Here is a 13,573-nt window from a genome sequence, read left to right on the forward strand (position 1 = left end):
AGTCTTCCTCGATTCCGAGGCACTGCCTATGATGATGATGACATTCAAGATAATTATATCTAATTTGTTTTTTAAAACACACTTAAAAAAAACATTCTGTTGTGGGCGTTGCTGGCAAGGCTGGCATTTATTGGCCCTCCTCAGTGGCTCTGAACAGCCGGTTTTGATATAACTGTGTGGCTTCCAGGCCACTCACGAGTCAGCCGTACCGGAGTGGGACTGGAGTCGCAGTCAGACCAGACCGGGTAAGGACGGCAGGCTTTCTCCCCGCATGGACATTCGTGAAACGGTTGGGTTTTTAACAACACAACAGCTTCGTGGTCACTTTTACTGGTACCAGCTCATTTTATATTCCAGTTTTTAATAAACTGAATTAAGACTCTCAAACCCTCCTGGTGGGATTTGAACTCGTGGTCTCTGGATCATTAGTCCCGGTCTCTCCCTGATTTACTAGTGCAGTAACATCGCCACTACACTACATTCCAATCGCTGCCCCAGCTGAGATGGGAACATGAGAAGTATTGGAAACTGGGAAAGATCATTTGGACAAATAAACTGGCTTCTTACTGTTAATCTCCTTGTTGGCCTTGGCTTGGTGGTAGCACCCTCGCCTGAGTGTAGGTTCAAGACCCACTCCAGGGACTCGAGCACAAAATCTAGGCTGACACTTCCAGTGCAGTGCTGAGGGAGTGTTGCTCTGTCGGAGGTGCCGTCTTTCGGATGAGGCGTTAAACCAACTCTCTAAGTCTGCTCTCTAAGGTTGATGTAAAAGATCCCATGGCACAATTTCGAAGAGCAGGGGAGTAAAACCTGGTGTCCTGGCCAATATTTATCCCTCAATCCACATCACTAAAACAGATTATCTGGTCATTATCACATGGTAATTGTGGGAGCTTGCTGTGCGCAAATTGGCTGCCACGTTTCCCACATTACAACAGTGACTACACTTCAAAAGGACTTCATTGGCTGTAAGGCACTTTGGGACGTCCTGGGGTCGTGAAAGGCGCTATAGAAATGCAAGTTCTTTCTTTTACTGATCAGCTGACTCAGCACTGACGCAGGGACTTCCTGTCCAGGTGACTTAGCTCTATCCTGAGAGGTGCAATCTCCCTGGGATGGGGGATTGTCCCATGAGGAGAGATTGAGGAGACTAGGCCTATATTCCCTAGAAGAATGAGAGGTAATCTCATTGAAACATACCAGATTCTGAGGTGTATTGACAGGGTAGATGCAGGGAGGATGTTTCCCCCTGGCTGGGGACTCTAGAACCAGGGGTCACAGTCTCAGAATAAGAGGTCGGCCATTTAGGACTGAGATGAGGAGAAATTTCTTCATTCAGAGGGTGGTGAATTTTTGGAATTCTCTACCCCAGAGGGGTGTAGAGGCTCAGTCTTTGAGTATATTCAAGACAGACATCGATAGATTTTTGGATATTAATGGATTAAGAGATATGGGGACAGTGCAGGAACGTGGAGTTGAGGGAGAAGATCGGCCATGATCTTATTGAAAGGCAGAGCAGGCTCGAGGGGCCGAATGGCCTACTCCTGCTCCTAATCCTTATGTTCCTACCAACACAATGTTTAATTTGCTCCTGAATTCCTGAGCACTCACCGAGCTTCCTCTTCTTTGCATCTGGGTTATAGTCGGGAGGATAGACCATGTCCGTGAACTCCTCTGCCAGCTGCCCGATTCTTCTGTCTATCATGTCATACTTCGGCACTGCATGGGGAAAAAGGTGGCGTGTGTTCCAGTTATACACAGCACGTACATCCCTCACCAGAAGATATTCCACAATGTATTGCTCTGACAGAGAATGGTTTCCTATCCCACACTGTCCTGACAATTTACATTGTGTGTTCTTACTCTCTTTGTTTGGGGATTGCCCCCCTCGACTCCAGCTGACCTGTGCTGGGCTTTGCTTCCGTGGGCATTTGCCAGCTCTCTGGTACCTCACCCAAGCTTCACTTGTCTGTCAGCAGGCTGTGTGCAGATCCTGACCTCAGCCGCTTCCACTCTTATTATCCAATTCAGAGTTCCAAAGGCTCTCACCGTGCCCCCTCCTCCTCCTCATCCACATGCTGCCCCTTGGTGAAGGTATGGGGTCATCTTCCTCATGCACACTGACATCAAGTTCTTTCTCTCCACCACCCTGTTCTACCTCTCCAGCACCCACCTCCAACCTCCAACCTCCCCACCACCCACCTCCAACCTCCCCACCGCCCACCTCCCCACAGCCCACCTCCAACCTCCCCGCCTCCAACCTCCCCGCCTCCAACCTCCCCGCCGCCCACCTCCAACCACACCACCGCCCACCTCCAACCACACCACCGCCCACCTCCAACCTCCCCACCGCCCACCTCCAACCTCCCCACCGCCCACCTCCAACCTCCAACCTCCCCACCGCCCACCTCCAACCTCTCCACCTCTAACCTCGCCACCATCCAGCTCCACCGGTCAGCTCTAATCTCCCCACCTCTATCCTCTCCACTAACCAGCTTCCTTTACCATTCCACTTGTCACTGTTGTAAGAAAATAGATATGTTTTTAACCAGACAGAACAGGTAATGTAGCAATTACGCTTAAACCAGATTTGTAAATCAAAATTGGTTTGACCTGTGCACTCCCAGATCTTATCTGTGATCACAATGACTTCCCAAAGTTCGGGAAGAGCAAAGTTTGGAAGCAAAGGTTGGAGGTGGCAATGTAACAAGTTATTGACCAGGACGTGAGGCCACCTATGATTGTGTGCACAGTAATCTGTTTGATCTCAAACACCCAACAAAGTTAAAACTCAACAAGAATTGGAAAACGTATGATTGTTTTTAAGCCGGTATATGGAGGGATACAAAACTTCACCCAGTTAGGAACTTTGTCTACCTTGAAGGCCAGACACCGCGAACAGTTTCTGACAGCCAATCGCTCACAATTCCTGGGAGGTTCTTCACACCCAGGTTTCCAGACGTAGGGCTGGTGGACTGCTCTGTATGTGTCTCTACCACCCTTTCAGGCAGTGAGTTCCAGACCCCCACCACCCTCTGGCTGAAAAGATTTCTCCTCACCTACCCTCTAATCCTGCTACTTTAAATCTATGCCCACAGGTTGTTGACCCATCTGCTAAGAGAAATAGGTCCTTCCTAGCCATTCTATCTGGGCCCCTCATAATTTTATACACTTCAATAAGGTCTCCCCTCAGCCTCCTCTGTTCCAAAGCAAACAACTCCAGCCTGTCCGATCTTTCCCCATAGCTAAAATGCTCCAATCCAGGCAACATCCTGGTAAATCCCCTCTCTGTAAATAGAGCACCTACTTGTCAAGTCCTCCATTTGTTCTGGTTCCTTCAAATCGAGTGCCAACGCCTCCAGATTACGGAAGTGCCGCTGAATTACCGGATTCTCAAAGCTCTCGGGCCTGTCATCAGAAGAATTGAAACCGTCACCGTTTTTGAATAAAACATTGCAGGATAGACTTACACCACCCATTTTGTCTGCACAATGGCGTATGCCACTGCAGGGAGCAGTGCGAGCTGCTGCAGGAAGGTGACTGGATTAGATGTCACCATACCCCAGGTCGGTGATTGGAGCGTGGGCAGGTACAGCAGGAGCGGCGAAGTCGGGGCGAAGGAGCAGCAAGAGTACGTAGAGGGACGTGATCAGGGCCCCGGGAGAGGCGTGAGTTCGGGGCCCAGATTAGGCGAGGGCCCAGGGGCAGCACGGGCCAGCCCACACTGCGATATGTGTGCGCTCTAGGCCCGTGCAGCAGAGCTGGTCTCCAGTTGTCTTGGATAAGCCTTGCCACTGCACCAAGACCTAGCACTGTCAAGCCCGTGTGGTGGCTGGTGTGCAACGGCCAGCCCACGTTAAAAAAAATCCACGCACAGGCATCTTCCACCCTTCAGGATGTAGTTCGGGACCTGGAATATTAGGTCCTTCATTGAAACACCTGTGAACTCATCGAACTCAGCCCTTTCTGGTGTGGAAGCAAGTCATCCTCGTTTCGAGGGACCGCATAAGAAGAAGATGCGTGATTTCTAGTGACACATACTCTGTGGGTACTATTTTCCAATGTTCGGCACATAGCAACAGCACCGAGTGCTCTCGGGTTGCGATATGGCAAGGCCAGATACAGAGCAAAGCTCCCTCCTCAGTGCCCCAGCATCATTAGGGTGACCCAGTTATATCACCAGACCTATTTATCACACCAAGTCTGCGGGGGGTGTGGGGGGGGGGGGGGGTACTGTTGTGTGATACACGTCTCACGTGACACTTCTTATTCCAAACACCTCAAGTTGCTCCCACAGTCAGCGACAGAACTGTAAGAAAGAAATATTTTGCATACAGAGATATCTAACAGGCACAATGTTTTTGGTGGTGGTTGAAGGACTAATGTTACTCAGTTGACCAAGAGAGCTGCTTGCTTTTCTTTGATTAGTATCATGGTGTCAGCCATGGCTCGGTGGGCAGCACCCTTGCCTCGGAGTCAGAAGGTTGTAGGTTCAAATCCCCCTCCGGAGCACAAAATCTAGGCCGACGGTCCCAGTGCAATGCTAAGGGAGTGCCGCACTATCGGAGGTGCTGTCCTTTTGGATGAGACGTTAAACTGAGGACCCGTCTGCTCTTTCAGGTGCACACAAAAGATCCCATGGCACTATTTCGAAGAAGAGCAGGGGAGTTCTCCCCGGTGTCCTGGCCAATATTCATCCCTCAATCAACATCACTAAAACAGATTATCTGGTCATTATCACATTGCTGCTTGTGGCAGCTTGCTGTGCACAAATTGGCTGCTGCGTTTCCCACATTACAACAGTGACTACACTCCAAAAGTACTTCATTGGCTGTAAAGTGCTTTGGGACGTCCGGTGGTTGTGAAAGGTGCTATAGAAATGCAAGTCTTTCTTTCTATGGTTGGATGTTCACAACAGGCTCTCACAGTTCAAAGTGCACACCTACCAATCCTAGTGATAGTGCTGGATGTCTTAATGAGTAATTCCCATTGGCCAATATGTGAGCATACCAACATAGGGGCAGGAAAAGAGCAGCAGCTCCATCAAGCCTGCACCACACCATGCTGGCCAGAGCACCATGACCAGGCACTTGTAAACCTCCCGAGCCATGTAATCTCCTGGGAGAGGCAAAAAACCCAGAAAGAATGACTTGCATTTATATAGCGCTTTTCACGACCTCAGGATGTCCCAATGCATTTTACAGCCAATGAAGTACTTTTGAAGTGTAGTCACTGTTGTAATGCAGGAAATGCGGCAGCCAAGTGCGCACAGCAAGCTCCCACAAATGCTGGCCTCTTGCGCAGCCCTGATTTTCATCGCTCCACCAGTGATGCCATGCCGTGACCCCAAGCTCTGGAATTCCCTTCCTATACCTCTTTGCCTCTCTTGTCTCCTTTAAGACGCTCCTTAATACCTACCTCTTTGACCAAGCTTTTGGTCACCTGTCCTAACATCTCCTCATGTTGCTCGGTGTCAAATTTTGTCCGATAACGCTCCTGTGAAATGCCTTGGATGTTTTGCGACGTGAAAGGTGCTATATAAATGCAAGTTGTTGTTATGTGCGAGCTTTGCAGTTTTAACCCCTCCCGTTCCTGGTAGAAGTGGCCCCCGAGCACAAAACCGCCCTCAGTGCGCCAACAGTCACATCTACAATCGGGCTCGCCTATAAGGGCGGAGGAAATATTGTCTGAAGCTCCGACTGACCTGTACTTGAACCTGAGCTTCTGCACCACTGACTTCATCGTCTCGATCTGATCCTGATTGGCCACCGTCTTCTCCGTGAAACTGATCTTTCTGATGTCGTCGGCATACGGCAAGAAAGTCAGGTGGAATCCTGATGGGAAGGACAAGGAAAAGAGTTTTATTTGTACCGAAAATTGCCGAGCGTTTCACACGTGCAGACAGCCCCGCGCTCTCGAGCCCCAGGATGAAGGTCCACAGGTTCCACAGAAATAAGGGTCACAGCTACCAGGTGACCTCACACCAGCAACAGCAAGGTTCTCTCCAACTACCTCCCGCCCTCCCCCAGACCACCGTGTGTAGTGAGGGGAGGATACTGGGCCTTGGGTACCGGAACGTCTGTCGGACGAGACATTAAACCGAGGCCCCGTCTGCCCCTTTGAGGTGGATGTAAAAGATCCCATGGCACTATTTCAAAGACGAGCAGGGGAGCTCTGCCCAATGCCCAACTTATGAGGAAAGGTTGAGTAGGTTGGGCCTCTACTCATTGGAATTCAGAAGAATGAGAGGTGATCTTATCGAAAAGTATAAGATTATGAGGGGGCTTGACAAGGTGGATGCAGAGAGGATGTTTCCACTGATGGGGGAGACTAGAACTAGGGGGCATGATCTTAGAATAAGGGGCCGCCCATTTAAAACAGAGATGAGAAGAAATTTCTTCTCTCAGAGGGTTGTAAATCTGTGGAATTCGCTGCCTGAGAGAGCTGTGGAGGTCGGGTCATTGAATAAATTTAAGACAGAGATAGACAGTTTCTTAACCGATAAGGGAATAGGGGGTTATGGGGAGCGGACAGGGAAGTGGACCTGAGTCCATGATCGGATCAGCCATGATCGTATTAAATGACGGAGCCGGCTCGAGGGGCCGTATGGCCTGCTCCTATTTCTTATGTTCTTATATTTATCCCTCAACCCACATCACTAAAACAGATGATCTGGTCATGATCACATCGCTGTTTGCGGGAGCTTGCTGTGCGCAAATTGGCTGCCGCGTTTCCCACATTATGATAATGTTTGCACTTCAAAAAAAAAGTACTCGATTGGCTGTGAAGCGTTTTGGGACGTCCCTGAAGACGTGAAAGGGGCTATATAAATGCACGTCTTTCTTTTTACTCTGCTACCTTAAGTCAGCGAGTGTCCGGAGACGGCGTGAAGGTGGAAATCCTCACAGCTGAGGCCCAATCCTGCCCTCACTTGAAGTGCACTCACTGCGTGGAGCTCCCGAATAATGGAGGGAAGGCACAAGAGACGATCCATAGCAAACATCAACTGGACTGCCAACATAAGGCAGGGCCAGAGCGCCGCAAAATCATCTGGAATCATACAGCACAGGAGGCGGCCATTCGGCTCATCGTGCCTGTTCCCTGAAAGAGCGATCCATTTGGTCCCACACCCCCACTCTTTCCCCATAGCCCTGCCAATTTTTTCCCCTTCGAGTATTTATCCAATTTTCTTTTGAAAGAAAGACTTGCATTTATATAGCGCCTTTCACGATCACCAGATGTCTCAAAGCACTTTACAACCAATGAAGTACTTTTGGAGTCTGGTCACTGTTGTAATGTGGGAAACACGCAGCCAATTTGCGCACAGCAAGCTCCCACAGACAGCAATGTGATAGTGACCAGATCATCTGTTTCTGTTATGCTGATTGAGGGATAAATATTGGCCAGGACACCGGGGATAACTCCCCTGATCTTCTTCGAAATAATGCCGAGGGATATTTTGCGTCCACCTGAGCGCGTAGACGGGGCCTCGGTTTAACGTCTCATCCGAAAGACGTCACCTCCGACAGTGTGGCACTCCCTCAGCACTGCACTGCAGCGTCAGCCTGGATTTTATTTGTGCTCGAGTCCCTGGAGTGGGACTTGAACCCGCAAACTTCGGACTCGGAGGCGAGAGTGCTACCCACTGGGCCACAACTTTGAAAGTTATTATCGAATTGGCTTGCGGTACCCTTTCAGGAATCCAAGGTTCCACCCACTGTAACTCAGAGCCATTGGAACCAGAAGGACCCGGGTTTGCTCGCTGGTCAGCCCCGAGTTAGTTGGTCTGAGCCTGGACAGGGGTTGCAGTCCTACAATGGGTCCCAGTGCCTCTGGGTCATGGAGGAAAACAGAATCAGCTGGGCTCCAGATCTTTCTCCAGTGATTTCTACGTGTGTGTAGCTGTGATGCTGAAATAGTCGATAGTCGAATAGCGTACCAACAGTCACCGTCTAGACTCATGTCTGACCACGTGGAGGCGATACCTGCTACCACCGGCTATAATGTATTCACACCATGGGTTCTTTGCTTAAGAATTCAACACATTGCTAATAAGAACTAGTTGGTTTATTAGCAAAAGGTTTAACAATCACACTACACATTACCAGTTCATCCACCAGGCTCACAAATGCCTGCCTCATCGTGGATTCCCCGAAGCCAACTGGCTGGGGTTTTATTGAGTCTTGTGAACACCACGTGACTGGCTAAGCTACTCCCAACTCAACGGCTTACCAACCTGTGAGCATCCTCACAGGTGCACACATTACACCGGCGAAACCATAACTCAGCCAAAGAGGGGAGGATAGTGAGGGAAGGAAGTTGGAAAATAGAGTGTACTCACCCAATCAGTGAGCGGTTTGGAGGCGGAGACAGTGTCACTGACCTGGGGGGAGGGTCTGCATTTTCTGATCGTCCAGCTCCTCCTCTTGTGGGATCAAGGCCACGAATCGGGGCGGGGTGTTCCTCCGGGGAATGTAGCGGCAGACAGGGTATACCTCCCTCTCCAGGCACTTGGTCAGCAGCGCGCTGAATAAAGTGGTGCTTCCTGTTGGGAGCGTGAGCACAAAAACACCGCTGAGAATAACCAAGAACCGGGAGACTGAGCCAGGGGGTGGTCAGAGGCGAGCTGTAGTCGAGGAGGAGAAGCGGGAGGACCGACCACTCTGAGATCTTTAACAAATGGTGACAATAACAAGATCATTGCTACATATCTAACCAAGGCATTGGGCCCGCAAGGACATGACAGCTTTACTCAAAGGGTGAGATACATTTGTGATTATCTACCAGCCAGAGCAATCGGGGTGGGGGCTACAACACTGGGGCCATTCAACAGGCAGTGGAAGGTTGTCATGGGAGGGAGTGGACCAGAGGGAGGAGGCTCCCTCAGCTCAACGCCATCTTCTCATCTTTCAGTCTTCGTGATTCTTAGGCAGTGTCAACAACAGCTCCCTGGGGTAGGGACATTCTGTACAGTGAGTGACACCGGCCCCTGGGGTAGGGACATTCTGTACAACCAGTGACTCAGCCCCCTGGGGTAGGGACATAGTAAATATCTACAAAGCCATTAACTCCTCAGGGTAGGATTCTTCCAACAGGCTTAAACGAAAATGAATTATTCACGCTTGTGGCTGGATTCTCGGTCCGTTTCTGCCTCTATTTGCGCCCGGCAGTGGAAATGGTTACCGCCCAGACGGCCAGCTCCCAGCACCCCGCTGGGACATTTGGTGGTGGTTTTGCAGGGGGGGGGGGGGGGGAGCAGTACCGCCCGGTAGCATCACGCTGGTGTGCAACATCCCCGGTTTCGACTGCGTTGTGAAATTTGTTTGCAGCGGCGCATGTAGCGCCCCCTCTAGTGGGACCGCCTGGGAACGCGAGCGGTCCGAGCTGTTCCGGCGGCGGTGTGGGAAGGAGTGACCCCAGGAGCTAAGTGCGATTGTTTTTTGTTCCGTTTTATTTTTGCGTTTATGCGGGGTGAGCAAGGGATTGGGAACGCTTCTTGTGGCGATTTGTTTTTTCCACTAAAGCCTCTCTTCGGGCGCTCCGAGGCCGGCTCTTAGCCACGGACTTCCAGTTGCTCAGCCGGCCTAGTGCCCTCGGAGAGGGTCTCCCTTAGCGCCCCGCCCCACACTCAGGGCCCAGCTGATGAATGTTGTGGCTGCAGACGCAAACCATTTCCCAGTGCAAAATGTAGCGTCCCGCTGCCATTAACGTTGAAAACCCTAATCCAGCCCTTGATGCTTCCACTGTGGGCTTTCCCTTTGCTGTCCTGGGTGGTTTTGTAGTTCGACCCATCAGCTAACTGAGGACAAACGGAATCAAAGGAAGCAATAGAGGTTCACTAGACTGATTCCTGGGCTGTCTTATGCTGCGAGATTGTGTAGAATGGGCCTATACTCTCTTCGAAGAATGAGAGATGATCTCATTGAAACATACAAGATTCTGAAGGGGGATTGACAGGGTGGATGCTGAGAGGTTGTTTCCCCCTGGCTGGAATGTCTAGAACTAGGGGCCACAGTCTCAGAATAAGGGGTCGGCCATTTAAGACAGATGAGGTGGAATTTCTTCACTCAGAGGGTGGTGAATCTTTGGAGTTCTCTGCCCCAGAGGGCTGTGGAGGCTGAGTCTCTGAATATTTTCAAGGCTGAGATCGACAGATTTTTGGAGTCTCGGGGAATCATAGGATATGGAGATCGGGCGGGAAAGTGGAGTTGAGGTCGATGATTAGCCATGGTCTTATTGAATGGCGGAGCAGGCTCAAGGGGCCATAGGGCCTACTCCTGCTCCTATTTCTTATGTCCTTACAGATTGGACCCTCCGGTCTGTAAACCACACTGGGCAGTGCCTTAGCCATTAGCCAACGAGGAGCTGATGCTGGGTTGAGGGTTACCTGCAATGAGAGCCTCCTCTGGGTAAATGAACTGTGAGGGTCGGATGTAGTGGTGTCTCTTTAACATTGACAATGGCTTGAAACCAATGAGGAACAAGCCTGGGTGATCAAACCTCTTCAGTTCCTCAGTTTCTTCTTTCTCCATAACAATCTGTCTGTGTGCATACACCTGTTTACCAAAACACAAGAGCAGGCTTCAATCTCCACGCATTGACACTAAACAGCAACATCTTGCATTTGTATAGCGCCTTTAACGTGGTAAAAATGCTATTCACAGGGGCGATTATAAATCAACCCATGTAAAATAAAGGAATTTCATATGAATACATTAATATGTTAATCACTAATATCACACAGCAAAATGTAATCCATAAAGGGACCAGCTTTTGTTTTCAGCAGGCCACATATGGAGATATTTGAACAGGTGACCAAAAGCTGGTTGGTTTTGAAGGAGCGTCTTAAAAGGAGGAGAGAGAGATGGAGAAGTTTAGGGAGGGATGGAGCGATGAAAATCGGGGATGCTCAAGAGTCCAGATTTGGAGGAACGCAGGTATCTCGGAGGGTTGTGGAGCCGGAAGAGATTACACAGATAGGAAGAGGCGAGGGGGCCACGGATGGATTTGCAAACAAGGATGAGAATTTTCAAATCGAGGCGTTGCCGGACCGGGAGCCGATATAGGTCAGCGAGCACAGGGGTAATGGATGAACGGGACTTGGTGCGAATTAGGACACGGACTGTCGAGTTTTGGGGTGACCTCAAGTTTACAGAAATGTAAAGTGGCCTGTTGAAAAGAAGAGCTGGTCCCTTCATGGATTACATATCGCTGTGCGATATTATGATCAACGTGTTAATGCGTCCATGTGAAATAGGGTTATTTTACATGGGTTAACACTTTTGATAAATAGCACTGAGTGGCACAAACACACGCAGAACTAATAACTTATTTAACTACATCCGCTGAGTTAATCCACGCGCTCGTGTAACTACAGCAGGGAGATGGACCCAGTGACGATCTGACTGAAAGATGGCAAAGGGATGTAGTGATGGGAAGAGCAGGAGGAAGAAGGATGTCCCCGTTGGGTGTGTGGATAGGGTCATGTACTCAATGCTCAATGTGCGAGGCACTGTACGGAGGTTGGGGATAGGGTCACGTACCCAATGTGCGAGGTACTGTGCGGAGGTTGGAGATAGGGTCATGTACTCAATGCTCAATGTGCGAGGCACTGTACGGAGGTTGGGGATAGGGTCATGTACTCAATGTGCGCGGCACTGTACGGAGGTTGGGGATAGGGTCATGTACTCAATGTGCGAGGCACTGTACGGAGGTTGGGGATAGGGTCATGTACTCAATGTGCGAGGCACTGTACGGAGGTTGGGGATAGGGTCATGTACTCAATGCTCAATGTGCGAGGCACTGTACGGAGGTTGGAGATAGGGTCACGTACCCAATGTGCGAGGTACTGTGCGGAGGTTGGAGATAGGGTCATGTACCCAATGTGCGAGCCACTGTACGGAGGTTGGGGATAGGGTCACGTACCCAATGTGCGAGGCACTGTACGGAGGTTGGGGATAGGGTCATGTACTCAATGAGCGAGGCACTGTGCGGAGGTTGGAGATAGGGTCACGTGCTCAATGAGCGAGGTACTGCACGGAGGTTGGGGATAGGGTCACGTACTCAATGTGTGAGGCACTGTACGGAGGTTGGGGATAGGGTCACGTACTCAATGTGCGAGGCACTGTACGGAGGTTGGGGATAGGGTCATGTACTCAATGTGCGAGGCACTGTACGGAGGTTGGGGATAGGGTCATGTACTCAATGCTCAATGTGCGAGGCACTGTACGGAGGTTGGAGATAGGGTCACGTACCCAATGTGCGAGGTACTGTGCGGAGGTTGGAGATAGGGTCATGTACCCAATGTGCGAGCCACTGTACGGAGGTTGGGGATAGGGTCAAGTACCCAATGTGCGAGGCACTGTACGGAGGTTGGGGATAGGGTCACGTACCCAATGTGCGAGGCACTGTACGGAGGTTGGGGATAGGGTCACGTACTCAATGAGCGAGGCACTGTACGGAGGTTGGGGATAGGGTCACGTACTCAATGTGCAAGGCACTGTACGGAGGTTGGGGATAGGGTCATGTACTCAATGTGTGAAGCACTGTACGGAGGTTGGGGATAGGGTCATGTACTCAATGAGCGAGGCACTGTGCGGATGTTGGGGATAGGGTCACGTACTCAATGAGCGAGGCACTGTGCGGATGTTGGGGATAGGGTCATGTACTCAATGTGTGAAGCACTGTACGGAGGTTGGGGATAGGGTCACGTACTCAATGAGCGAGGCACTGTGCGGATGTTGGGGATAGGGTCACGTACTCAATGAGCGAGGTACTGCACGGAGGTTGGGGATAGGGTCACGTACCCAATGTGCGAGGCACTGTACGGAGGTTGGGGGCATGTCGACACATACCCCAGCAACAGGCAGCAAATTAAAGAGAGCAGAAAATTGGGCGGAAAATAAAAAAGATATCACATACAGGTCTTCAATTTTAAATAAAAGAGAAAGTTAAAGGGAGGGAATCAGTTTGTAAAAGAGATGAAGGGAATCAAATGCCAAAAAGGGGCTTTCTTAACTTGTCCCATTACCCCTTCCCTTCTGCTTCGCACCATCATCCCTTTTGTCATTTAATCACTCCTGCCTTTCACCCGAGCACAGACCTTCCCTTTTGTTCTCTCCTCCCCTCCCCGCTTTCCCTGCCTCTGTACTTACTTGACCCTTGGGATGCCCTGGCCCCAAGTGGAGGAGCGGTATCCGAGAAGGGCCGAACACTTCGGGGCCGAGATTGCCCACCAGCGGCAACGCACACACCGACCTTGCTTCAGCTGTTTTTACCGGTGCGGTAGATGAGGTGGCCTCTTGAACAAAATTCTACTCGTCTTTTTTACCCCCAGCGGGCCGGAAAGTGGGTCATAACGGGGGCGGAAATGCGGCGGTGAGCACACTGGAGCGGCGGAAGTTGGGGGGGGGGGGGGGAGCAGGCGGAGTGTCCTCCGCTGTCACTCAGCGTAGCGCCGATGACATCATCGCGCGGACGCGTCACCACGTCTCTCCCCTTCACTTAAAAGGGGAGAGCTGCTGCGAACTCTGCGATTCTTTTAGTTAGGTCCACTGGGCCACCAGGGAGGGAC

The 13,573-nt window shown here is 50.7% G+C and overlaps 1 protein-coding gene across 5 annotated transcripts in view; it reads right to left on the reverse strand.

Annotated features, from left to right (window-relative positions):
- The window catches only part of xrcc6 (X-ray repair complementing defective repair in Chinese hamster cells 6), a 94,805-nt gene that overhangs the window by 62,944 nt on the left and 18,288 nt on the right, over positions 1–13,573 (reverse strand). For all 5 annotated transcript variants that reach the window (XM_070861670.1, XM_070861668.1, XM_070861669.1 and 2 more), the window contains exons 8-12: positions 10,388–10,556; positions 8,384–8,545; positions 5,705–5,834; positions 3,308–3,408; positions 1,612–1,719 (exon numbers count right to left, since the gene is read on the reverse strand). In XM_070861670.1, the coding sequence (XP_070717771.1) occupies positions 1,612–1,719; positions 3,308–3,408; positions 5,705–5,834; positions 8,384–8,545; positions 10,388–10,556 (670 nt within the window). The remainder of the gene's footprint in view (positions 1–1,611; positions 1,720–3,307; positions 3,409–5,704; positions 5,835–8,383; positions 8,546–10,387; positions 10,557–13,573) is intronic.

This window comes from Pristiophorus japonicus, chromosome 19 (assembly GCF_044704955.1).
Source record: "Pristiophorus japonicus isolate sPriJap1 chromosome 19, sPriJap1.hap1, whole genome shotgun sequence".
Lineage (NCBI taxonomy): Eukaryota > Metazoa > Chordata > Chondrichthyes > Pristiophoridae > Pristiophorus > Pristiophorus japonicus.